Genomic DNA, 27328 nt, shown 5'->3' with positions numbered 1-27328 from the left:
ATCGGCCATGTTTTGAGAGGAACTTCTCTTTCATCCATCAACACGGTCGACTTATAAATAAAGGTCAATATATTAACAGGTAAAACCCCCCGGGGGGGGGGTAACTTCCTATATAGGGGTGTGCCGAAAATGTGGGGTGTGTTTTTCGACTTAAATTTTAGATAAGGGTATGGTTTTGAGCATCTAAGTATAGATATGGGTATTGAAATCAGAAATTTGCTTGTATATAAATGCATATAGATTTGGAAGTATCAGTATCAAAAGGGGTATGATAAAGTTCATTCTTGTATATAAATGGGTATAAAAAGTTATATAAAGTAGAATGATACAAAATGAAATTTACAAATAAACATATATTAACATTCAATAAGTATACTGTATAGATATGATAGAGATTAAAATTCTAAGATGAAACTTTTTGAAATTCTAGTATTAAAATGGGTCCAGTTTATCAAAATTCTTGTATTGAAATGGGTCCAGTTTATCAATAGTATCGTATAAAATTTGTCTGCTTTTTCAAAAATCTTGTTTCAAAATGGGTCTACTTTATCAGAGTTCCGGTATAAAAATGGGTCAAATTTCGGAAGTCTCAGTGGGACACCCCTACCCTAAAATTTTAGAAGTTACCCTTCCCCCCCCCCCCTCCCGGGGGGGGATAAAACCACATAGTTTTCGGATTTTAAGTTGAATACAAACTCATCACTAAAATGTGTTAAAATTTGGTCTTTAGAAATGTGTTGTGCGTTACATAAACTGATTGTTCTATGTGATCTTGTTTTAAATTATGTATGGTATTTTGTGAAAACAATGATACACTCATTTGTCTACAATGATACTTTTGCAAGAAAACTACATAAACACGGAAACTACTTGTTTACCTCGCAAAGTATAAGATGCATTTTATCATACTGAAATATTTATGATTATATACCAAATCAAAGTATGCACCACCAATCTAAACATACCTGTTTAATTAGTTCTAAAGATAACACATTCTACATTTAAGCAAAGAGCCTTATGTTAAAGATGTTTCTATAAAATGTCCTTAGTCCGAAATGGTGAACTTAAAACACACCAAACGCCATCCAATATTATTCAATATTTGCTCGATTTCTTTCTAAGAGTTATATTGCCGTATTGGGCGTTTGAAACGCTGTAGCCTTAATCCAATCGGATGTCAAATGAACGCTAATGTTGTCAGTTGAATTAAGCGATTCATGCGGCTGTTTTATTGGAGATTGTCTGAATTAAGAAGGCATCAGCTAGAGAGATAGCGGGTTAAAGGGTTTCAGAACAAAAACATATATCAGCCACAGTGTGAAGAACGCAATCAGTCCAGTTTTATTTGTAAGGAGTGCTTCTTATAAAAGTATGTATATGAGTCGTGTTCTGAGAAAACTGGGCATAATACATGTGCGTAAAGTGTCGTCCCAGATTAGCCTGTGCAGTCCGCACAGGCTAATCAGGGACGACACTTTCCGCTTTTATGACATATTTCGTTTAAATGAAGTCTCTTCTGAGAAAAAATACAATTAAGGCGGAAAGTGTCGTCCCGGATTAGCCTGTGCAAACTGCACAGGCAATTCTGGGATGACACTTTACGCACATGCATTAAGCCCAGTTTTCTCAGAACACGACTCATATATATAAAATAGTAAGTTGATCATGTTAGTTTAAAGTTAGCATTATTTTATCCATGTTTAGTAAATCATACATCCAGATAAACCTTGGGTACTTGAATTTATTTAAAGCTTTATTCACTTTAAACAACGCATCTATTAAATGAACTTTTTATTTCAAAAGTACATTTGTTGACTTGATTCCAAATGAAAATTAAAATGTTTGTTTTTATGCCGTCTTTCCGATTGAGGCCCAGTCGGTTTTGACTTAAACATGACGCTTTAGTTGCTCCACAACCGTGTTATTCGCAAAAGGTATAAATAAAAGAAAAGTAGTGCCATACTTTTTAAAGCAACCTCTCTTTTTCGAATTGATGTTTTTACCTAATATGCGTTTGTACTCTACAGTACTTAGCTTTTATTATGCGACATGGGACATAAAACACTACACCTACATGTAACATAAATATGACTCTGCCACCGCCTTATTACGTATAACGAAGTATTCGAGTTTAAAACCAGCTTTAAGGCTAGCAAAACATCATACTTGACACGGATTCAAAGACAAACTACGTTTCAAACCAAATGTATACAGGAATTTTTATTGTACGTGGAAAACATATACTTGATCAGAGTTACAGTCATGTAAGTTTACGGGGATAAATTGATACCAAACATCGACTTTTATTCGAAATTCTGAAATTAATTATATTATGCGCACACCATCTAATTCTTCCAATTTCGTCTTTCGTTCTGATCCCTTCAATAATTACGTGTCATTAATTTGATTTATCCTTTTGTGTCTTAACATTCGTCTGTATTATTAAATCCCCTTTCTGAAAACGAACATGAAATATTAGATTAGTATGTCGGCGTTAGATTCTAACACTCCCGTCTATAAATTGTTTATGTTTTATGTCGAAAGTTCATATACTGTGCTCTTAAGGTTCGGAGCAATAGTTTTACTTTGCTGTGCAGTTTTCACTGTCGATGTGTGAAAAGGGCTCAACAATTATGCACCATAAATAAGTATTAATTGCAGAAACGTTTCCAAATAGATACAGGACTGTGTGCTGTAAAAACAGTTAACAGCTTGTACGACATAAGCATGATTTAACTATAATGTTTTATTCGAGTTAAGATTTAAAATTCCGAATATTGGTCAAAATTTTTTATAAGCCACAAAGATTTGACATCAATAGGCAGACACAAGCCATACTGACACCGTCACACAACTCGAAGAAACTAGCATATCCCAGCTTGGAAACTATAGCGACGACGTTGGGATACCTTGGCAAACGTTGAAGGATTGAAAGACAATAGTTAAATGCATCGCATACTTTAAGTGTGCGCGGCGAATTTTTTCTAAAGGAAAATGCCATGGCTGCATACGGTTGACAAAGGATGTATTTTTTTGAGCGATAACAACTACATGCGCACGCGATTGTTATTGCATGCGAAAGCGATAACTATGACTTTGACTTGCGGACGTCAAATGGTCTAAATAAGAATCCCGTAGACGTACAGAGAAGGCAGTAAGATTGACGCAGAGTCACGGATCCTCTATGAACAAATTATCTGCGTTTCCATGGCGACCCTTTTGCGACTGTAGTAAGTCTCTTTCACGATCGTGCGTTGCTGTAGCGTTTATGGCGTCCTCAAGGCGATGCCTGCCACGTGAACATAGAATTTCGGCGTGTAGTTGTCCAGAACGGCGTCCAAACGCCCAAAAGGCCAACTATAAGGGCCTTTAAATTACTTTTTGGACGCCGTTTTTATGCTTTCTTGCTACGACACCATGGTACTCTTGTCGATCCTACCGCGTCCGTGGTCAAAATGCAACAAGAACGCTTACCATGTGTGAACGGGTATTATGCATGAAAAAAGTAAGTATACGGGTAGCCTTTTTATGTATTCATTCAACTATCAGCTAAAAGTAAACTAATTTGTATATCACAGTACTAAGTAGTATGCGTGCAGATAGTATGCTGTTTCAATGCAAATAATCCAGTTAATCGAGTGTACGTCTTTTCAATCCAATGAATTCGTTTCTCATAATCCGTGTACACTCAACCACCCAACGAAGTGATTGGGATTCCGGAAATGGGAAATCTGTGTAAATCGTATTTGCACCGAGAACGCTTTGGTGTGTGTTTTATCAACTTAATGAATTATTGAGCCCTGTAAGAGATCATCTTATTATGTGCATGTACAAACTTTCAAAGAAATAGTGTTGTCGGGTACAAATATAAATGTATGCGTGTCCCATGAGAAAAACACACGCATACATTTAGGTAGAAGCAAACAAGTGGAGGCAGTTGTTTGGTTGTTTGTCTTTTTGGTTTGCATTAAATGGAAAAGATTCATGCAGTCTAGTACTGAAGTTTGTAATGAAACATTATAAAACCATTATTTGTCTAATAGGTCATTGATTGGCTTTTATCAACTCGTCGATTCATCATCGTAGTATTGCGATTTATATCAGGGTAATATTTATTTACTTTTTGTGTTTGTTTGCGTTTTTGAATCATTTAAAAACTTTCAAATAAAGTTTCTGCACATACAGATGGAAAACTTGTGACGAGAAGCCTCAAGAGTTGCATCGAGATTGCGCTATGATGTTAAATCATCAAGCTCAAACATGGTGAACTTGTCCTGTTTGAAGAGGGCGTTACCTGGAGCAATTTTAAGAATGAAAATATTAAGAAAGGTCGATAGAAGGTAAATCCCATACATAAAATCCGCTAAGGTTATCGAAGCACCGCGCTTTCATTCACTGTCAATATAAACGGAAATGAACTCGCCATTGATGTTACGCGTTATATCCGACTTCTGATCAACCCCGCGGCCGCCATGGATCAAAATTCATGATAAGATTTAGCATTGAATTCTATAGGAAAATGTGGAACTGTGTATTCCAAACATTCAGTAATTTTTATTGATGTAACTATCGATATTGCATGAAATATAACTCTTTAACATCTATTCTTAAAAAGCGATATTGTTTCCGTTTTTTATTAAATTGATTGTTGAAGACAGTCATTTTTTTAGGTTTTAAACGTTATAGGGGTGATTATGTTCATATTTAAATCCAATCAATATTTTTTTAAACATAGACGAATAATGATGAAATTAAATGTGGAATACACTTTTTTTCGTCATTTATTTAGTAAGCATATATAACGTTGTATTGTTGTCCACTTTGCAAAAAATAGTGTTATGAGCATAGCCATCGGCTTGGATGAATATTTTGCCCCCAGCTTGAAAAATATGTTAATAAACAGCTAAATAATAGTTTATTGTCATTTACTGAAGAAGCGCATCATAACCGTTATATCATAAAGTATATTAATACTAATTAATCCGTGTGATTCATATGCTGTGTTATTGGGGTTCAGACAGTAGTATTAGACTTCGGTCGACCGTCTCGGGATTTCTTCAGCCCGCTAGGCCAATTATGAAAGACACTAATTAATTGCATTGTTATTTAACTCCAATGTGCGTTTATAAAAATTAAATTTTTATTCTCATGATTTCATTTTTTTTAAAATATTAGAAACAAAGCTATTTTCAGGAACCAACTATTAAGCTGTAAGGTTGAAGTGCTTACATACTTACGTTTCAGATTTTTTTAGATTGGTTTATTCGCAGTCATTGTGCATATTGCCATATCTCTGAGTAAAAGAAATATCAAACAGGACATCATTCCTTAAAAGATCACATTCTCTTGTATATTAATATCTAAATAACATTCAAATGCCAAAATTATCGTCTTCATTGTCAATGTCTATTACAAAGCAATATCTCGTTCGTTCACAACAGACATGCAGGGTTAACGAATGGATCATAGAGTGAGATAGATGTTGATTGGGGTTACGGTTTTAGAAATAAACATCGATATTTCCTAGTATAAATCCGTCTGTTCTTCCAACTAAATTAGCATATTTTGTTCTGAGAATGTTCAACGATGCGTTTTAGATTGCCGTTAGTATACATGAGCCTTGTTCTGTGAAAACTGGGCTTAATGCATGTGCGTAAAGTGTCATCCCAGATAAGCCTGTGCGGTTCGAACAGGCTAATCAGGGACGACACTTTCCGCCTTTAAGGTATTTTTCGTTGAAAGGAAGACCCCTCTTACCGAATATCTTGTTTAGGCGGAAAGTGTCGTCCCTGATTAGCCTGCAGTCCGCACAGGCTAATCTGGGACAACATTTTACGCTCAGGCATTATGCCCAGGTTTCTCAGAACGCGTAACATATTATTATCATCCCAAGCTATATGTGTAGCGTCATACATACGAAAATAAGTAGTATTCCATATACCTTCAGACCACTCCTGTAACGTCTTACAATGTTTCTAGCTTTCAGAAGCATATAGGGTAGTTTCTTGTTGAATGCGCAAATAAGAAGACTGATCTTGACTGACGCCTGCCGCATATGACATAAGAGCCACCTTCGCACAACGCTGCTCAAATATATACGTATTCAAATAAATGCGTGATAAGAAATTTCTACTTGAACTACACTTGCGTTTTTTTGAAGAGTTAACTTTGCAGACATAATAACAGCTGATGTAGTATTGCTGTTATTTTCAACAAACGAATTCAAGACATTTTGTGTAAACATTCGGGTACCCTCAATAATACAAAACAACAGTATAGGTCGCTGAACTTATGCAAGTGAGGTTTAGTTATTTATTGAAGCTATTTAAGATCCGGATTTCTGAAGCAGTTTTAATCTTTAATGAAACGTCCTCTAGACCAAGTGTTATTAGTATTGAGCCTGAAACGTGATAAGCTCATATAGACAGACCAATAACGTGGTCAAGGTGATGATGTAAGCCCGTGTAATTGACGTTTACATTAACATTAATTCGATGCCTTTTTAAGAAACACATAGATATATGCATTATTTATCAACATAGACTGCTATCAACAACATCTCTAACATAAACATTAATTAAAATAGATTCTTGTTTAAAGAATCACGTGCATGCATTATTTACCAAAACAAGAAGAGAAAACGGAAATACAAACATTAGAACTACTTTTTTTACAATAATGCGTTCACATTTATATTTGTCCAAACAACAAAACTAAATTTTGATGTGCATAAATCTACCGCATGATCATAGCAATATGTGCGATACATAAAAATGAAATAACATCAGAACAAAATGCGTTTTTCGTGAAATTGTTTTAAATCAATAATCTCAGTCTATGCTGCGAACGTGTATAAAATAGCTTTGTCACTTCATTCAATTTCGCATTAAAAACGTACGACGTAAGGTGTAGAGATATCAGCGTTCATTATTAAGCTCGCCTGAGCTATTGTGCTCACACTATGTCTGTCGACCGTCAGTCGTCTGTCCCCATTATTAAGCTTGTTAACACTATGAAGTCCACTTTGTCATCCGATTTTGACGAGAAAGTTTTGTTTTTACAGCATCGAAGCTGAATTGGAATCTTGGCCAAGTGCATCCAATCTAGGTCATATCTTGTTACTACTCTAAAAGACACATTTATGACTCAATCTTGGCAAAACTTTGTAATAAAGATATTTATCTAGATAAATATCTGCACCGATTTATATTCCGGGCCAATTTCGTCCAATACAAGGTCAATAAGTAAATCTTAAAAAAAACACCTGCCACATGAAGAGGCTTCAATAATTACTTTATCTACATAAAACTTTAATCAGTTCAATCAGGCAAGCACAACTGTTCCTTCAAAAATAAACATAGAGTATTCATACAGATTCTTTAAATATACATGGCAAGAGTTGCTTTCTCACGTTAAATATTCTTTCTTGTTAATAATTCATATGTGATTCGTTAAGCGAGCAGCGATTCCGTGTTTGTGTCAGCTATGTTTAGCAAGAGCAGAATGAGGGACTGCTAACCGGCATATGTTAATTTCGCCGTCTTATCAGCACACCGTCTCGACCGTCCCAAGGGTCTACTCCTATGTGGTCTTATCACGTTACGCTTGCTTTGTAAAATTAGTCTTGTTCTGCGGGACATTTAATATAACATTGCTACAGCTTAAGGCATCGGGGTCTAATTTATTACATCAACTGCATTTTAAATCATTTTAGCAACCATATTCGATTCGACTGGGCCGTGCTCTGTGATATTTGGGTTTATTGTATGTGCGTAAAGTGTCGTCTCAGATAAGCCCGTGCAGTCCGCACAGGCTAATCAAGACGACTTTTTCCACCTTCTTGATATTTTTTCGTTTAAAGAAATTATCCTCTAAGCAAAAATCCAGTTTAGACGGAAAGTGCAGTCTCTCATTAGCCGTGTGCTCAATTAGTAACTTATGATTGACCGCGGATAGTTAAGTGATTGTTTGCAAACGAAGCAAAACATGCTTTTTGAGTTTCGTGTTTCGAAACATGCCCATTGTTTTTCCGTCATAGTGAATGACCATTTTTCACAAATTCAAGAAGTTCGTGACTCACTTTTCATTTTTTTAACAGTTCGCTCAAGATTACACTTTTATTTACAAAATGAGGGGACAGGGCCGCATCACAAAGATGCTAAAAAGCCTTGATGTCAATTACGTATACAATATATATATATATATATATATATATATATATATATATATATATATATATATATATATATATCTAATCAAATATTTCATAATCCGCATTAAATGTTCAAGCAACAGCCAATACAAATCACAAAACTTGTAAAACATTATAAAAATGGAGGTTTTTTTCGGGTATGATCGACATTTAATATTTTTAGCGATAGAACATTGTAAGGAAATATACTCTTTTATGTCAACGAGTGAAATAAACATGCGATCACGCGCCGAAATCAATACATTTCTGTTTCTTTAATGCTTTATCAAGAAAAATTAACAAATGAAAACGCGAGTAAAGCTTCAACTCTGTACGTCCGTTTATAATGACGTCATCCAAATATGTTCCAAAGAACGAACGTCGTAAGTGTCATAAACTGTGCGTCGTTGTAACAAAATGTCAGGTTTGTTTAACGTTGCAGCAAAATGTCAGGTTTGTGTAAAAGTTTTCACGGATTTAATGTTACAAGTTATTTTTGAATTTTCTACACGCATATTAATTTTTAGGGAAGGCAGACAGACCGAGGTATTTAATGGAAATATGTTCTTAACCTATATTTTGACTTAATGAAAACATATATAGTCTGATATCGAATCTTCATTTACAAGTACAAATTTAAAATGTACAGAAAAAATGCATGACACATATAGCTTATAATGATAAGTCGAATTTGTTTCCCGCAATATTGAACGCATCAACAACCAAGATCAAACAAAATATTCTAATATAAGTAACCCTAGCAGGATTTATATTTGGAACGATCGGTGAATATTTGTAAATTGTAACCACAATCATCATCAATCTCACTGTATGCCCCATTCGTTAATCCTGCATGCCTGTAGCACACAAACGAGCTATTGCTTTATAATACATATTGACAATCAAGACGATAATTTGGCATTCGAGTGGAATTAATATATTGTCTTACCATTGATGAAACGTCAAGTGAACAGAAATATTTATTGTGTCCGAGTTATGGGAATTATATAAAGGTTCGGAGAAATCAATCTAAAACGAAAGTTTTTGTTCACAGTTTGTGACTAGAATGTATTATTCTTAAAAAAATACAATAATTACTACCAGTATACTAAAGTGTCAGTAAAATTTCTTACTATTCATGATAAACACACAAACCGATTTTGTTATTATTTATTCAATTCTTATTTATTTAGTTTTAATTCTAATTTACTGTCAAAACAACCAATTGTTTAAGAATTAAAAATAGAAAAACAGTTTAATAAATAAGAAATATCATTCAATAGCATGAGTAGCCCATTATTTCAAAGCAGATAAAATATTATTGTTTACCAGTTTGTAAATATGTTGTGGCTCCCACACCGATTTTACTCCCTTTCCTCTCAGAAGCAAAGTGAACATGTCTTTGTGCAAAAAGCATAAAACCAGAACAGCCTGCGAGTAACTCGCAGTATGTTCAGGCTTAACGCTGTTTGCTGCTCATCGGTATTTAAGGGTTGGAAATGAAGCCTTTACGACTTAAATCTAGTAAGAAATGTGTTTAATGTAATGTTACTTCCTAAGCGACCACAAATGCGTCAAAAACGTATCTATGTGAGAAAGGATTAAAAAGTCGCTAATGACAACGCAAATATTTTTAGTGCAAGAATTCTTCAGAAGAGAATGATTTGGTTAATCGAATTTCACGTGTTTAGAGATACACATTAACGCCTGTTAATATTTTCCGAGTAGATCTACATGTATATTAATACAAAGACAAACATTTCCCTAAACATTGATGACTTTAATAGTCTTGTTTTTACATATTCAGGTCTTTTTTTATGTCCACCACCACTATAATGGGGGACATATTGTTTTTGCCCTGTCTGTTGGTCTGTCTGTTGGTTTGTTTGCGCCAATTTTAACATTTTGCAATAACTTTTGCTATGTTAAAGATGGCAACTTCATATTTGGCATGCATGTGTATCTCATGGAGCTGCACATCTTGAGTGGTAAAAGGTCAAGGTCATCCTTCAAGGTCAAAGGTCAAAAAACTAAATCAAAGCGGCGCAGAAGGGGACATAGTGTTTCTGACAAACACATTTCTTGTTTGTAAAATGTCTCTAAATGAATGTTACATGCAAAACTGTAATATTTGGTACTTTTAAAACAAACAATAACACTAACAAATATAATTTGTTTTAAAACCTGCCTTGTGGTTCGAATCAGGGACTTCAGAAAGCTTCCACAACACCATACATGATTTCAAATGTGTTGGTTGTTTAATCGATTTGGCGGGAATACTTTTTTGCTATAAGCTCGATGAAAAGCACTTCAAGCACTTTATTATTGTTTCCGATATCCCATTATGAATATAAACAAACCAAAAAATATTTTTTTATTTATTCATAGTCATAAGTATGATATTGCATGTTTGAATAAAGTGCGTGGATTTTTTTTCTATAAAATTTTTAATAATCATTTTGCCAAACTGTGAACAAGTCCCTTTAAAGTTAAAATATGCATACATGCACGATGTATATTTGCTTCATCCCAAGTGCTATCAAATAATAGTTTGAAAATAACGTCGAAAACACAAACATGCAAAGATAATCCTTACTTTAAAAATGTGCATCCCGGATTTAAAATGTCAAGTCATAAATGAATCAAGCATGCATTAAAGAGATTCTTTTTGTGACATATGTTCTATTATATGAACCTTAAGATTATCAGTTCGTGTTATTTATCAATCTTACTAGTATACAATGGTATTTCCAATGACCATTTGTCCACCGGCATCTTCATTCTTTTTCCCTTTAGATCAGTTTTAGCCAAACAAGTTTTGGCTTAAAAATGCACGTTGACAATCGAGACTATAATTTCACATTAAATTGGAATATATATGCATTATAAGAAAGTAATCTTTCATCGACCAGTATGCGCCATATGCAAAAATACGTTTTAATATGTAAATATACACTTTAAGCAAACAGTTTAAAGGGAACAGATATCTCAAATTGTATTGATTTTATCAGTATTAAATCTGCAAAATGTATTATTTCGAACGGAAATTAATTAAATTTGAATGATTATTTACACTGAATAGTACTTTAAGTGACTTTACACTAATTTACTTTGTGAATTATAATTCATTTGAGACAAACAATATCACATGTGCATCAATCATATATGTGCAATATCGGGTTTACTGAGCTATGTGATAAGACTTTCACTGACAAGACTTCAAATTAAAAACATAAAAACAGTAAAATTCCATGAACGTACTACCTGTGTTACAGGTATTTTGTTTTACGTAAAATATTTGCCACCGTTGTACAAAGTTGTTTTCGTTTAATTATATAATTATTTACCAGCCAAACCAAGAAACGCGTATGCACTAAAATGTTAACAATTAATAAGTTTTTATTTGGGGTTCGGCTCAGCGGTGTAACCCAGGTCTTGACTTTTCTTTACATTTATAAACAGCCTATTAACTGTTGGAAAAAATTACCGCGAACTTACCTGAATAAATACAATTCTGCTTCTGTATTGGTCAAATTATAAATTGTATGTATTCAGCATCGCGCTTTGCATCAATTCTCAGCGAATGATGAGCGTAAATCTATCGTATCTCATACGAAAATAATTATCATGGTTAACATTTTAAACTCAAAAATTAAATGAGCGCTTGTCCCTTTATAATATATTATATTACTTCCATTATTGATGCGGTGGATAAGCAACTAAAAACTGAAGAAAAAAGTGATGTTTGTTATCCTCGTCAATCACAAAAATTTCTCTTTCATCAGATAACTCTTCAGCGGTTTAAACGATAAGCCGGTCAGCATCCCCTGTACGTTCTTTTCTAACAAATATTTGCCACATAATTGCCACATAATGTAATGAAAGCCTGTTAGTTAGTTTAGATGTTAAATTATTTTTAAAAAGATTCCTGCCTCGATCTAAATGAAGTGTTGAATGTAAAGTTCACATTAGTTTCAATCGTGCCTCTACTTCGACGATGGTGTGTTTTATCCTTTGTTGACGATCCGTTAGAATACCCATCGAAAACCACAGTGGTGCATTGGTGCGGTTATTTCTGTGAAATATGGTTGAAGTGTTTCTCGCATATCAACGGCGTGGACGTTCTATTTTTAGACCAGGTGATATTTTGAAGAAGAGAGACGTCGTCCAAAACATATGACCCTTTGGGATCATTTGTTGTTTCTGATGGTTCTGTTCTTTTGGAACAATCGCCTAATTTCCAAATGCTATCAGCTAGTACATGCTTCTGGGATACACGAGGTAATCAATTGTTGTCAAACAATGAAGAAGGGATACTGCATAGCTCGTGGTTGAATATTATTGAGAGATCGTCTACATATCAATCAGTTACTGCAATTATTCTTTGAACAAGTAGCCGATGATCTATTTGTATTGTGTTATCGATGACTCTTCCGTCAGCCGTAACACCAGTTTCTATATTTCACAATTCTGGGTGCGATTCATCAAACGGCGAAAGGTCATGCAGAAAGCGTAATATTCATTAAGAATCAATTTCATTTGTAGTGGACATTGACTTCCCCTTTTTTTGTGTTGATCACTAGTCTCATAGTCAGTGTTTTAGAATTGCTGCATTGCATGGTTTATTTTGGCGTTTGCTGGAATTGACATAACCCCTAACACTTTTTGTTCTTCTGTCATAACCCGTCCCTTAGTTAAGCCCTCAGAGGTTTTTATGTGTCTCATTAAAACTTGTTCTATTGTTAGATGTGTTGGAAAACCAGCCCAATATCTGTCACTGCGTCTTATACAATGGAATCCATACAGAAATTGCTGATATACATCAGGATTCTCTTGTTCAAGTTTTATCATTTTCTGTATTTAAATATTTGTTCATTTTATTTACAAAATATGGTCCGAGGCTGCAAAATATGGAAACATTTCGTTCAGTGGTTTGTAATGATATTTCCAATCAGTTGTCCGTTCTGCTCTTATTAATTGTTGAATGATAAAAACCATGTCGATGTATTGAACAACAATGCTGATGTCTTGTTGTGCGTCAATTTAATCCCGACAACCATCAAGGTCTCTTGAATCTCTTCAAAACTTTGACTTCTGCACACGTCGTCTTTAGATAGTTGATGATTTTGAAGTTTATTGTACAAATCAGCGAGATGGTCTAGAACTTCGGATTTTTGTGACACGCCTGGTAACTCTAAAAGTTGTACAACTTCATAAGAATGAATTGGCTCTTCTTCATCACATCTAATTGTTTCATCATAAATCGTACATTGATTTGGTAAAACTGGAATTTCATCATATGATTTTCTTTCTCTAAGGGTAAGTCTACTTCAATGATTTTGATATCAGTAGCGCATGAAGTGTATTGTCGATAAGAATGTGTCCTCTGCTCTTCAAATAGCTTTTCCTATCATCATGTGGGTGACAGCATTTTCAACATAAACAGTTTTTTAAACATTCTTCTAGCCCTGAGCAAGACATTAAATGACCGATACAGCCGAGGAAACTCATCTGAGCATAAAACCTTACAACCATAGAACCAAAAGCGTTCTGCTTCTGCTGTAAACTCATTCTATTATGTGTGTTGCGTTTTTTAATAAATGCTGTTCAAAATTGAGGAACAACGTGGCACCTATGGGCTTGATCTGTGACCAAATATAAAGTAGCACTAACATCCATGTCAATCATAGGCAGGAAATGAAATTGATACTTTCTTTGCCGGGTTATGTGTCATGTACAGTTCGGTCAAACAACTGCATTAAACCAGACCAACGAGGCATTGATAGTTTCAATGTATAGGTAACTTATGAAAATGTAACAAGCTGCCCATGATGATAATGGCTGGTCCTTTTTAATTGTTCTAATCTTTTTTAAGTTCATTATTTCAGAAACTTTGAAATATGTTATGTTGATTCTTCCCAGACTCTGTAATTCTTCTCAAGAAATATCTGATCTTGAAATCGGCATACACAGCTTTGAGGCTGGTCTGGTGCAGGCTATGATACCCATCCCGTGAAAGGTACCACTGCTATCGTATGGTGCAAAATATATAAAGCTAATAGAGAAAACAATCGTTTAAATTTTTCTGTACACTGATCATGTAAATGATCATACTACGACGCCTCCGTACTTTTGTTTTGCTGAAAGAATCCGAGTGACATCATATGTTTAACCGGACATGTTTTCTGTGTCAAAAACAGTTTACTTCGGATTTTGATTATTTAAAATGCTAGAAATGTTTCCTTTTATACTTTATGCAAGCAAGAATCATAATAAAACATGGGTTTATATGTATTTTTGCTCTTTGTTATTAAATCAATATTTGTCAAAAAGGTCAATGAACCTTTATATGCGACTTCAGAGCACATAATGTTGATAAGGCATGTATAATAGTATACAAATGGAAAATGTATCCAAATATTACTTACAAGTCTGTTTTCCTGACATCTTTCTATTAAACAACAAAAAAATGCCTCGCAATATTTGCTCTAATGTAAAGTTTACCTTTGTTGCGCGTGAAAATCGTATCGGAAGTTGAAGAGTACTCTCTACCGTGTAAAATAAGTGCAATAAATAATTTGATTTTTCCCCCGATATTAGGTTAATATAATCGTTAATATATCCTTTAACCCAACGTTCTGAATGTGAATTTTTTTATAGTTCGTAATACAAATGTAAACTATCGATAGGGGCCAATATTAATTCTTTTGCAATTAGTTCGAGGTATAGTTGTAAATTTACTAGCCCATTAGTAAACGTGTCAGTATCGGTTTTTTTAAAACTGTGATGCACAAATTAAAATCAAAATTGCAAGCATGTCGTACATAAATCGTACGTGAAGACCATATGTCGATGTTTATCAGCCACCACTGAGCGCTCAAGTTTTGGGGTCAATTTGGCATTCTATACATAGATGGTGACGTCACTACGTTATTGTCTCTAAGACCGGTGTGACATGTCAATAATGTGCTGAATTATTACGACACGTGCACGTATAGCAAGGGATGTGAAGACGACGCAACCATCGACCTTGATACTAATATGAGTCGCGTTCTGAGAAAACTGGGCAAAATGCATGTGCGTAAAGTGTCGTCCCAGATTAGCCTCTGCAGTCCGGACAGGCTAATCAGGGACGACACTTTCCGCTGTTATGACATTTTTCGTTTAAATGAAGTCTCTCGTTAGCAAAAATCCAATTTAGGCTGAAAGTGTCGTCCCTAATTAGCCTGTACGGACTGCACAGGCTGATCTGGGACGACACTTTACGCACATGCAATATGCCCAGTTTTATCAAAACAAGACACATCTAACGTCTGAGGCTTCATGTCCATTGACATTCATCAAGAAACAAGAGCTGTCATCATAGAATGACATATGCATCCGATAAACTCTTTGATAGAAGTTATGAGCATTTTTCGAAACATACACGTATTTTTTCGAAACCTAAACGCGGACCCTAAGTTCAAGGTCAAAGAGGGTCAAAATGTGTGTGCGTATGGAAAGGCCATGTCCATATACACATGCATACCAAATATGAATGTTGCATCTGAAGCGACATAGAGCATTTTTCGAAACCTAAGTGTGACGGACAGACGGACGGACAGACGGACAGTCCGATCACTATATGCCCTTCTTCGGGGGCATAAAAAAGAGCTCCGGTCACCGCGTCAACAATGTTTTGAATTCGCACAGCACGTTCACGTGTTTCATTGAATGTGAATTCATATTCTGATAACGTTTAATACGATGCAATCATTTGACATTGATACTAATCAAACGTCTAATGATACGTGTCAAGGGACGCCATGACCATGGGTACTGTTCTACATATCGATTTGGCAGACTTCATCGCTTAAATCAACAAGGAATAGACAATTGACAATTAATTAACACACGCTCGCTAGTAAGTAATGATTGCACGTGGCCAAATCAAATGGTAGCATATGAAGCATCGCAGTATACTGGTCATTTATTAAGTATGGAACACTTTATTGTCAGATAATAGGAAGGATTGTGTTACATGAATAATTTATCATCTAAGAAATCCTCTCAACGTTCGATAAATCATAAATGTGAATTAATGATCTATTTTATTTATTATATAATGGCATTGCATGATTATCGCGACAGACACCGCGTTAAGTTATATCATGTTCTTCTAAAGGGGGGGGGGGGGGTGAGGCTGTCCGGACTTTTTATTTAAACAACAATTGCTAACACTAGCGTCAAATACATTTTTTTGTAACCGAAGTATTTATCAGCGTAACGTAGGAATGTAAAGTATTTAATGAACGTATGTATATGTAAAGGATCATTTTACCGCAATCAGCTTTCCAGTAAACAATTAATGAAATAAATGGACCGTGCTCTGTGAAAAGGGGGTTTAATGTATGAGCGTAAAGTGTCTTCCCACATTAGCCTGTGCAGTCCGCACAGGCTAATCAGGAGGGATATTTTCCGGTTGTATGGTATTTTTCATTTTCTAAAAGTCTCTTCTTAGCATAAACCCAGTAAAGGCGGAAAGTGTCGTCCCTGCTAAGCCTGTGCGGACTGCACAAGCTTATCTGGAATGACTCTTTACGCACATGCATTATATCCCCTTTTCACAGAGCACGGTCTAAATAGTCCTGTATGTTAACGATACTGCAAATATGATGGCTGTGGTGATTTCGTATAGGGGGATATTGATGAAAAGGTTGATGATGATTAGTCTTATCAAGGTACTGTTACATTGCTAACCACTTAATTTTGATGATCGCTTATACTTAACATCGACCGCAATGTGCCGTTAAATACCAAAGTCATTTTGTAAGCAAGGTGAGATGAATATTCATGTACCATACGATACATGAATCTTATTAACTCTGTTATAAAAAAAGCAGAAATGGTACATTTAGGGTTAGAAGGAATGGGGAGGATACTGAACCGCTTAAACATCGTTGTTCAATTGTACGCCAGTGCCTATGGGGAGGCATTCGAACAATTGCAGTTAATTGGCCTAATTGAACGAATGAACAAATGCTCTCTTAATTGCCTTCGGTGTTAGGCTATTGACTTACTTTGGTGTAAAAATTAGCTAAGTCTCGAAACGATCAATATGTAGTATACCTCATGAAGTATGTAGACAACGCAAGATGGGCGTAGAAAATGAACATTCTAAGGCCAGTTTAGTCTTTAAACAAACGTGTATTATCTCAGAATAGTCGCTTATTTTTGATGGCGACTCTAAACTGTGCTTTTCCTACATTTAAAAATATTCGGGAAATTTATTTTTGAAAATAAAGAAATATGTGTTCAAAGAGGTTTGAAATAATTATTTATTTTATCATTTTTATGAACATTACTAAAACTAATTCTTTGATTGAGAACAACTATGTTTATCAAATCTGACATGTGTGCCGCGTCATGTGACAATTGAACTTGGTCATATAGGACCATCGTTGCACCTGACCAGATAACAGACCGCCCATGATAAACAAATTATAATATCTTATTTTAATGTTGTAATGCCATATATCCATTTTTTTTCACTATTATACCATGAGAATGACAAGTGCAAATTGTCGAGAAAATTTTCATTTAGCCATGCATGGATACCGATACAATCAGTTGTTCAGATGGGTACCACTATCTGTTGAAACTCTATCGGAAAATTTGCCAGCCCTTTTGTGCGACCAAACATTATGATACTCGGAATATTAGACAGTATATACCCAGTCTTATATATGTGTGGATAGCTTCCTCTTATGAACTCTTTTTATGTCTTACATAAATTTCAAGTATGGGGTTGAGTTGTAAAAGATAAATCGTGTAATCAATTTAATTGTCGTGATACGTATTGATTTGCTATACGGGTTTGCTTTTGTCCGATAATAAAAACGCATTATTTTCCTCTGTTTTATCAATACGATATTGGTCAAATGTGTGTAATATTTATGCTCCGTTTATATCTGAGATATAATTTGTTTACCACTAAATTGTGCATAAGAACAAATGATTTCGTTTTGCAGGGAAATTAAAACGTGTTTCTTGGACATTAAATGGAACGCTAGTAAGCAACTCATTTAACAGAGCAACATAACTAATAGACGTCCTCTAAATATAGTAAGACATGTTTAATATAATCACCGGTAATTTAAGCTTACTATCTTTACGTGAAAGGTGCTTTTAAGGTATGATCCAACGTTTTAAAATAAATAGACATAACAATTACTATGATAGCATTACATTGGACCACTGGAGGCTTTCGGACTCTCTTATTCGCTGTGTTACTGTATGGAATAAATACAGGTATGTACATGAATAAAAGTCGTTATTTTCAATGTATCATTGTATGTAATAGATAAGATGATATCAATTTCCATCTAACTATTTTATCAATCTATTACTCTTACATATTGTTGGGTTGATTGCTCACTCATTTTTTACATCGACATTGTACCACACATAGGTTTGATATTTAAAAATATTAATTTCGTCGTATGCGTATTCCGTCATATAAACGCACTTATATATTTTGTAAGCAACGACTGTATCGTATCCACATCGTGTACGAAATCAGTTGTATTATGCACGTTTACACAGTGTATTAAGTTATGCGATGTAATTTTTAAAATCTGATCATTTATGCATGTCAGATTTGTTTAAATGAATGCATGAATGACTAGAGAAAAACTACATTTGTGTCTTAAAAACCGCGTGACAGGACACATTTCCTCTTCTATAACCCGAAACTTTATTAGATATGTTTTCCAAATTTTAAATATAACGACTACCAGTATAAACCGTATCTTTAAACGTATTCAATCAGGTTTTAACATACCTGAAACTAGTTTTGTGATTCAATATAATCATGAACTAGGCTAGTAAGACTAGAAAAGAAGAAAACCATTGATGCTAAGCATATCAGGGGTTCCATTGAACAGATTATACTGCGGTGCAAGTAAACCAATATATATATATATGGCCTTTAAGATGAGTATCGACATAAAATGTTTTGCGTTTCTCATCTTACAAGTGTTATTAATAAACGAATCGCAACTTCTTATAGGCAATACTGCATGGTAACTATTTTATCATTAAGGTTTTAGAATTGTAATATGTTATTTTGATATCATGTTCTTATGAATAGGATATTATATTGCCTATTGCAAAAATTATGCAATAAAATCAAAGAGTAACGAAGAGTACGGAATAATTAAGGCTTCTCAGACATATAAGTTGCCAACTCTCATTCGTTTTCCCAACTTATTGTCATATTCATTTAGTTACAAAATTCACTCTAATGAACCTGAGTATTGATAAATCAAGACTGAGTTGTTATATATTTAAATAAATGCAATCGCTTCTCTTTATCTACCCTCAGAAAGCCAGCAAAATACCAATATATATTTATAATCATTTGAACAATATCTTTTAACAAATAACGACATGAAGGAAAATACAAACTTCGAGCATATACATTTTTATGATGGATCGTTCAATACAAAACTATGATATTTTCTCCGCACATATTTCACGTTCCAACTTTAATTTTCAGTGTACCAATGGCACAAATGAATATGTTAAGACCATGCGGAAGTTGATAATGTTAAATGTTGCACAACTTATAAAACATGGTGTATGTACATACAACTAAAAAAGAAACTGCTAATAAGTATGAAAAACATAAATTAAATTAGATTTTGACCTAAGATCGTAGATTTATTCACTTATCTCTTAGAACGTTCTGGGCAACGTAACGTTTATTAACATCAACATCTAAAAATATATAAAAACAATGACGGGCGTAAGCGATTCTCCGTTCTATGCATTTACCATCATAGATTGTGTACGGATAGTAGAGTGTTATTACTGCTTCAATTTAAATAAGCGATATACATTGTTATGTCAGCAAATTAATTTTAGACCCATTTACGGGACTGAATTGTGTTGGGATTGCACACACTTATAGATTTACACGATCTGGCCTTAAAGTTTGCAAAAACTTAACCATAATCAATTATAATCAAATCAATGTACATGTATTTGGAAGATAGTTGTTGAAATCTGAAAAGAAAACAAACATATTATGTGGAAAAACGCTTACTTTTTTTAACAACTATTCATCATACTTGAGTGTGAATGAATAATTCAAAGAAATACTCTTTTATCGAGTAATTTTCGAGCGGTCATGCAACACCAATTGACTAAACCTATTTAAACCAATCAGACGTTCGAGTATCGTTACATTTGAAATTAAACCAAAGATGTTTATTTTACGATCAAATCTTGCTTTAGGAAAAAGCTTAGTGAGACAGATCAAATACAAGTACAGTTAAATTTCAGCAGCACCAGCAGGAAAACCCTTAGTATACAATGCGGTCCTGTGACTTAGTCGTGTTCTAGAACTGGACATAATGCATGTGCGTAAAGTGTCGTCCCAGATTAGCCTGTGCAGTCCGCCTAAATTGGATTTTTGCTAAGAAGAGACTTCATTTAAGGAAAAATGGCATACAAACGGAAAGGGTCGTCCCCGATTAGCCCGTGTGGACGTGTGGACTGCACAGGCCAATCTGGGACGCCACTTTACGCACATGCATTATGCCCAGTTTTCTCAGAACACGACTCAATTATGAAACGGAACCAATCGCTAAACAGTCAGACACAAAACAAATGCAACCGACACGACATACGCGCAAACATAACAAAACTAGGATCACCGTCTTGAAACTCTCAGTGCATAAACACTGGAGGTTAAACCGGTTTAAAGGAGCTCCAAGCTTCAAACTAGGTCAGTAATTATCATCATTAAACATTTAACTATACATACACATTAACCTCAGAGCATCACAACTCAAATTAAACAATATAAACAAAGAATACATTTCAATGTAATAACCGTAACTTTCTGATGAAATGAAACCAAAACAAGTATCAACTACGTCTCGTCGTATTTAAAAGCTTTAAATACATTACTTCATATAGTCTCCACATGCAAATCATCGTCGGGGAATGTAGGAGGAGGCCTAAATAAGGTTTTAAAAGCAAAATTGCAAAGAGGTGGTTGCGTATCAAGTCCAAAATCACACCTCATAATCGAAACATTTCAGGTTCTTTACATTAAGTCGCATTGAAGACGATAGTTATACCATTAATGATTTTATAAATTGAATTGTGCTGGTAAGACAAGTTTCTTTTTGTGTGTGGAAGGTGTCGAATTGTTAACTTGGGACCGTTTTGATTTGCCTCCAAGCAACGTAATCCACGTTTAAAACAAACTGGAGCAAACCTAATTGGGAGGATTTTTAAAAATTAAAATTTATTAAAGCAGCAAAACCAAAATGAAAGAAATAACAAATGAATAAAAATTGTTAATATACAATAGTTGTGTTTTATTTATCAAACATAGTCGTTATTCCTAACAACATTATGAAACACATACACATAATACTATCTTTCTCTTCCTGAGTCATAAATGAAAATCTCATTTTATATACTTTAGACAGCAACACGTCAATGTGACTCCTAATAAAAGCTTGTTATCACGTTCTTTTTAAATTCTAAAATTTACTTACAAAACCGTCTCAAATTTAGAGTGGCATAACTGATGGCACGTACCACATCCGCTTCTAGGTATGTTTAAGGACTAAGTAATAACTAAGTGGAAACGGCGCGCACAGAATACGTTGACTTCGCCATCCATATCCGTTTGTTAATAGATTCTTGATGTGCTTGAAATTCGTATTTCGCATCAGATTTTAATTATGCTTTTAATTAACTTAAATATTGAAAATATAATTACTTTTTTTACATTGCACTGCGATACATCAACAAGACCTCTCTAATGAGGAACTGGCGTCTTTATGGACTAATATGTGTTTATAGCTTATGTTTATCTTAAACCATGTTCTTATGTCGTAAACGTTTTGTTTGTGTGGTATTACTTAGGCACGTACATCGTGTAATCAATGCCATGTTAGATTTTTAATGACTCACCCACTCATTCTTGGGTAATGGAAAACGCTGTTTGCCACGTTTGAAACTGCTCGTTAATAACATTTTTGCATATTAAATTTACAATATATAAATAAAATTTTGCTGCGGTTAAAATCGCATCACGGTGTTAATGAATCGCTTTATGAATTAGTTTTCGGCACAGACTCGACATCTTTATAACTGCACTGTATGCTTTCCATCATCAATATATACGTGCATTTATACAAAATAATTATGTTAATATATTACCTAAGATGATAAGGAATATTTCAAATCACACTCTCGCACATTTTATCTTAATTGAAAACACATTTCAGACATCATTTGTATGAGTTTTTAATGAACATGCATGGATTGTACAGTGTTATCCAACTGAATGTTTATTCTCTATTTAAGACCAAACGACAAATACATATATGCAAACAATGCAGTCTGAACACAAAGCTACATAGTCTTGAGCAAAACGTACATCATCCCTGTCTAATATTCGTTTTATGAACAGAGTAGACATTCTTTATGATTGGCTGCCATTGCGTGTGCAGAAGGACTTGTGTAACAAATAATGCATGATATATTGACGCGATGACCACAAATCTCTAAACCCGTTTCTAACAGGACCACATTGTACAATACGTCGCCATACGTCGTTTAAATCCAGAAATAGGATATGATAGGATCTTCCAACGATTGTTAAGTATGTTTGCTACTTTGCTTTTACTTAAGCTGAAGAGAATAATAGTTATGGTGGGTGCAAAACATTACAAGAAAAACGATACACCGTCGCGTGTGCTTCTTGTTAGGGAGAAATAGTGGGCAATATTTCCAATTTCAATTCAATTGCTAAATATATTACACTGGTTAACATAATCCTGGTCAAGATACAACGGCACTTTTCCTATTGAATATATAATATAATTTGATATAATATTTAAGTGTAACATTTTAATTCAAGTACATTACGCTCTGTATTTTGTCATCGAGTTCTTAATTTATTCAGACCTCGAACAACTTTCGGATATCCAACGTCCCAGTAAATATCATATCTATAGTCATATCTAATTCTGATCACAATGACCACGTACATCTAGTTTTTCATTGAATATGGTATGTATATTTTATTATCACATGCCATACCCTGTTTCTCATGTACTATAACCATTACGAATATTTGTATCTTACACATGTGTAATATACTTTTAAAGCGTTTTCATTGGCTTATTTTCGTTGTATTGACCAATCATATTTTGTTATTTTGCTGAAATGACGTAACAACGTCAAATGACGTCACGAAATTTAAACAACATTCGAGATTAATAATTATGTTTGCATAAAAAAAAATTTGCTCATTCAAAAGTATATGATACAAAAATATGACACTCGTTGTTATTTCATACCATCCAGCCAAAGGCTCGCTTACTAACAAAATTCCTGAGCTCGTTTAATAAAATATGGTGTGATAAGACAACTCGTGCCAGATCCTATATATCCTACGCGTTGTTCTCATATTTCAACAATTAAATACCTCAAGGCATATAGTCTACAGCCAACAGGGTAAATATCTCAAGAAGATTTATATCAATGATCTTAAAAACACAACAGATTGCCGACTTATAATTTGAACAAAACAATCTTTGAAACTGCCGTTTAACTTGATTGTAGTTGTTCACGCAATGATCAAGCGAATGGTTGATAATGCACTAGACTACTCATCAATGTCTCTGACAGGAGCACGGACAAGATTTGCTCAGAACACGAAACAAGAGGGATTTTTTTGTGAACGTATGGGCTTTACTGATATATTTATTTAACGCATACTTGTGCATACTTTTGCATGTTACATTATGTTCAACATCGAGTCTGTATAGAACACTGTCAGAACCTCTATTTGTCCTGGGATTCGAATAAGATAGACAAGTGTCTTTATTCAAATATTGAACATTACAACCAACTTTTGCAATTTTGCAAATGTGTGCGGAAATGCAATTTTAGAAAATGTGTAGCTTAACTGTTTGATGTGAAGATTTAGTTAAAATCTAATTTAAAAAGATTAAAAACGGTAGATTATATTAAAAACTTTAGACCCTCATTAAAATCAAGACACTGTCTCTGCAGAATTTTGTTTATCTACATCGTCATAATTTGTGATACTGGAAGTTGACGTATTTGCGTAATGTTGAAAAATATATCATTATATATTTTACTGAATGATTGTACTACCTTTATATTCTAAATGAAATATTCTAATATCATGAGTTGTTTTATTCCGTCGTGGTAATTTTTATTACAATTTTAAAACCATTTGTAAATTAAATACAATCTCATAATTTATTATGGAAAGCATAACACACGATTGATATATTTCGAATGGTCATTTTACCCGAACGAAAAGACATTTGTAATATAGTTCCTTGCCATGAGTTTAAATGGGAGAGTTGTACTTCAGACCTATAGTTTTGTTTTTGGAAGTAAGCTTCGTTTGATGAAATAAATTTATACTAAACAGGTCCCGTAAATGTATTTTTAAAACCGATGCTGATATTCAAAAATATTATTTGAAGATAATTAGTCGAATAAAACTGCCAAATATTAATTCATTATTATCATCATTGATTAAATGCTTATTGGCTTTAATTACGTCAATATCGAAGAAGAGGGGGTATATTGCTTTGCTCATGTCGGTCTGTCGGTCGGTCTGTCTGTCGGTCCGTCCACCAGGTGGTTGTCAGACGATAACTCAAGAACGCTTGGGCCTAGGATCATGAAACTTCATAGGTACATTGATCATGACTCGCAGATGACCCCTATTGATTTTGAGATCACTAGGTCAAAGTTCAAGGTCAAAGGTGAAGGTCACAGTTACTGGAAATAGGCATTTTAAGGATTGAGCATGGTTCAAACAAGGGAAACAACTACCGTATATGCATGTTCTTTTTGTCACAGCAATTACCTCCCTTGTAATATATTTAAATTTTACCAAATGTAAGGCTACTGCATTTTTGTATTGTATTGTCTCGTTTGGATTGAGGTAGTTGAAATGCATTTAATAAACTTAACTGGAAAGATGAAAGGAAATTAATATGTAAGTATATTTGTACAATCAAAGATATATTAGATGTAACGAAAGCTTAACACCGGTTGCATCCGTATAACTTCTTTTTTATCATCTCACGAAGGTCTCTTATTTGAGGCAATCGACCTTTTGCCCTACTTGAGACACCGGAAAAAAAGGAAAACACCAATTAACAAAACTGGTGACATCGTCTTTGAATAATAAATATAAAGCATAGCATCGCGGGTTTAACCCGGTTAATTGAGTGCAAACCTAACACTTTGATGTCGTATTTTTATTTGTAGCTGGAAAATATCGGATATGCCAGGTAGCAGTATTCAAAAATGGACAATGTTTAAGAAGAAAAATACAAATCATATTCTTACAGATTTTAATCATATTCATAAATTAGGCTATGATGATCTAAACATGATGTACAACTAACATCGGTGTTGTACAAGAGCTTGATAAGACAATAAAAATAACAATCATAATAAAGCAGACAGGCAAGGTGACCGGTTTGATTTACACATGTCGCTGTAAAATAGTTGCTTTAATGCGTGTGGATATTAAGTATACTGTTTTCTGTCCCAATTATTAAAAAGATGCTCTTCATATAGTCAAAAGTCTTTATTGCAACACATACACACCCTGTTAAGTTTCTAAATTTTATTTGTTGGCTTTCTCTGGACTAGGGTCACTTGCAACGAGTTAAACTGCCTTTAAAATGCCGAAAAGCACTGCGTTTTGGCTATTTGGTTTATAGTTGTGCTATTTAGCTTTTAGGTGTATTGTTAAAATTATACCAGTTAGGTCTGGTAGACCTAAGACTGTATTATTTACGTACGAGAATTGCAATCAAGTGAACGTAATTAGACATGATGCTAAGTAGCCATTAATCGATATTATGTCATAAGCTATAGCAATACTTTTGTCAGCAAGAATTATTTTATGCCATCTATGTTAATAAACAATTTATACTGGACTTGGGTATTCTCGGAAGTTTAAGGTTTTGTTTACTTTTCATATTAGGTATGATATTTACTGTGTGTAGTCTTTAAATGATTAAAATCATATTGCAGGTTATGTCTTTGGAAACATATTTTGTTATTGTCTTTAGCATATATCGCAATATGTGTTTTCTTTTTGCGGAATCCCATAAACTATTGAACACAAATTAAAATACGCCCCGGCGTAAGCCGTTGGAAAGTGAAAGGACCCGTACACCTTCATTTTTATAGTAAAAAACTGAATGAATGAAAATGAAAAAAGTGTATGTTGACTTCTTGTATGCTAACGATAACGGTTCAATATAAGTAAAGACTGTATAAGGGTCTTATATGAAACGTATGCAATGTAAAATTGTCATGCGCAAATTAACCCATTTATTCCTAGCGTCTAGAAAAAAAGGCCTTGGCAAACAGCGTAGACCCAGATGAGACACCGCATGATGCGGCGTCTCATCAGGGTATGCGCTGTTTGCTTAAAGGTATTTCTGTAAGAAATATTCTAAATATAGAATTAAATATAATAGACATCCCTAATTTTGTAAATAAATTGATCAAATTAGAATGATTGGGAGAGTCCACTAGGCATAAATGGGTTAAAATCAAGATTGCAAACATGGCGTACATAAAGCGTACTTTAAGACCATATGTCGATGTTGATCAGCCACCACCGAGCGCTCAAGTTTTGGGGTGGATAAGGCGATTGATAAAAAGAGTGATACATAACATCTTCAACTCCAACCTTGTTTTCTAACGACATCATTCGTTGCGCGTTCACATTTCGGACAAGTAGTCTCCGATAAGATTCTTAACTACATTCAACCTCATGAATTTGTATGTGGATATAATGCGTCTAAGAAAAAAACAACCCCAACTTAAGTCATAACTCTGTGATCTTACTGATTTTAGTTACGGTCGTTTTTAACCAACAAAAACAACTATATTCATCGCCCTATATCTTATTTAAAGATATATCGTGATCAAGCTATATCTAGTTTGACTACAACTAAAAAGTCTAAAATCAACCACTTAAACTATTCATACCTTGGACATTTATCAAGACAGAAAATGTCATGATCAACGTGTCAAGAATGTGTTGAATTA

The 27328-nt window shown here is 34.2% G+C and overlaps 1 protein-coding gene across 1 annotated transcript in view; it reads left to right on the top strand.

The window, feature by feature from the left end:
* Positions 1-18188: 18188 nt before the first annotated feature.
* LOC127870156 (uncharacterized) overlaps positions 18189-27328 on the top strand; it is a 54283-nt gene continuing 45143 nt past the window's right edge. The window contains exon 1 of the mRNA XM_052412813.1: positions 18189-18481. Within this exon, the coding sequence (XP_052268773.1) occupies positions 18406-18481 (76 nt within the window). The 5' untranslated portion in view covers positions 18189-18405. The remainder of the gene's footprint in view (positions 18482-27328) is intronic.

Source organism: Dreissena polymorpha, chromosome 2, assembly GCF_020536995.1.
Source record: "Dreissena polymorpha isolate Duluth1 chromosome 2, UMN_Dpol_1.0, whole genome shotgun sequence".
Taxonomy (NCBI): domain Eukaryota; kingdom Metazoa; phylum Mollusca; class Bivalvia; order Myida; family Dreissenidae; genus Dreissena; species Dreissena polymorpha.
This window is presented reverse-complemented; position numbering and strand designations above follow the sequence as displayed.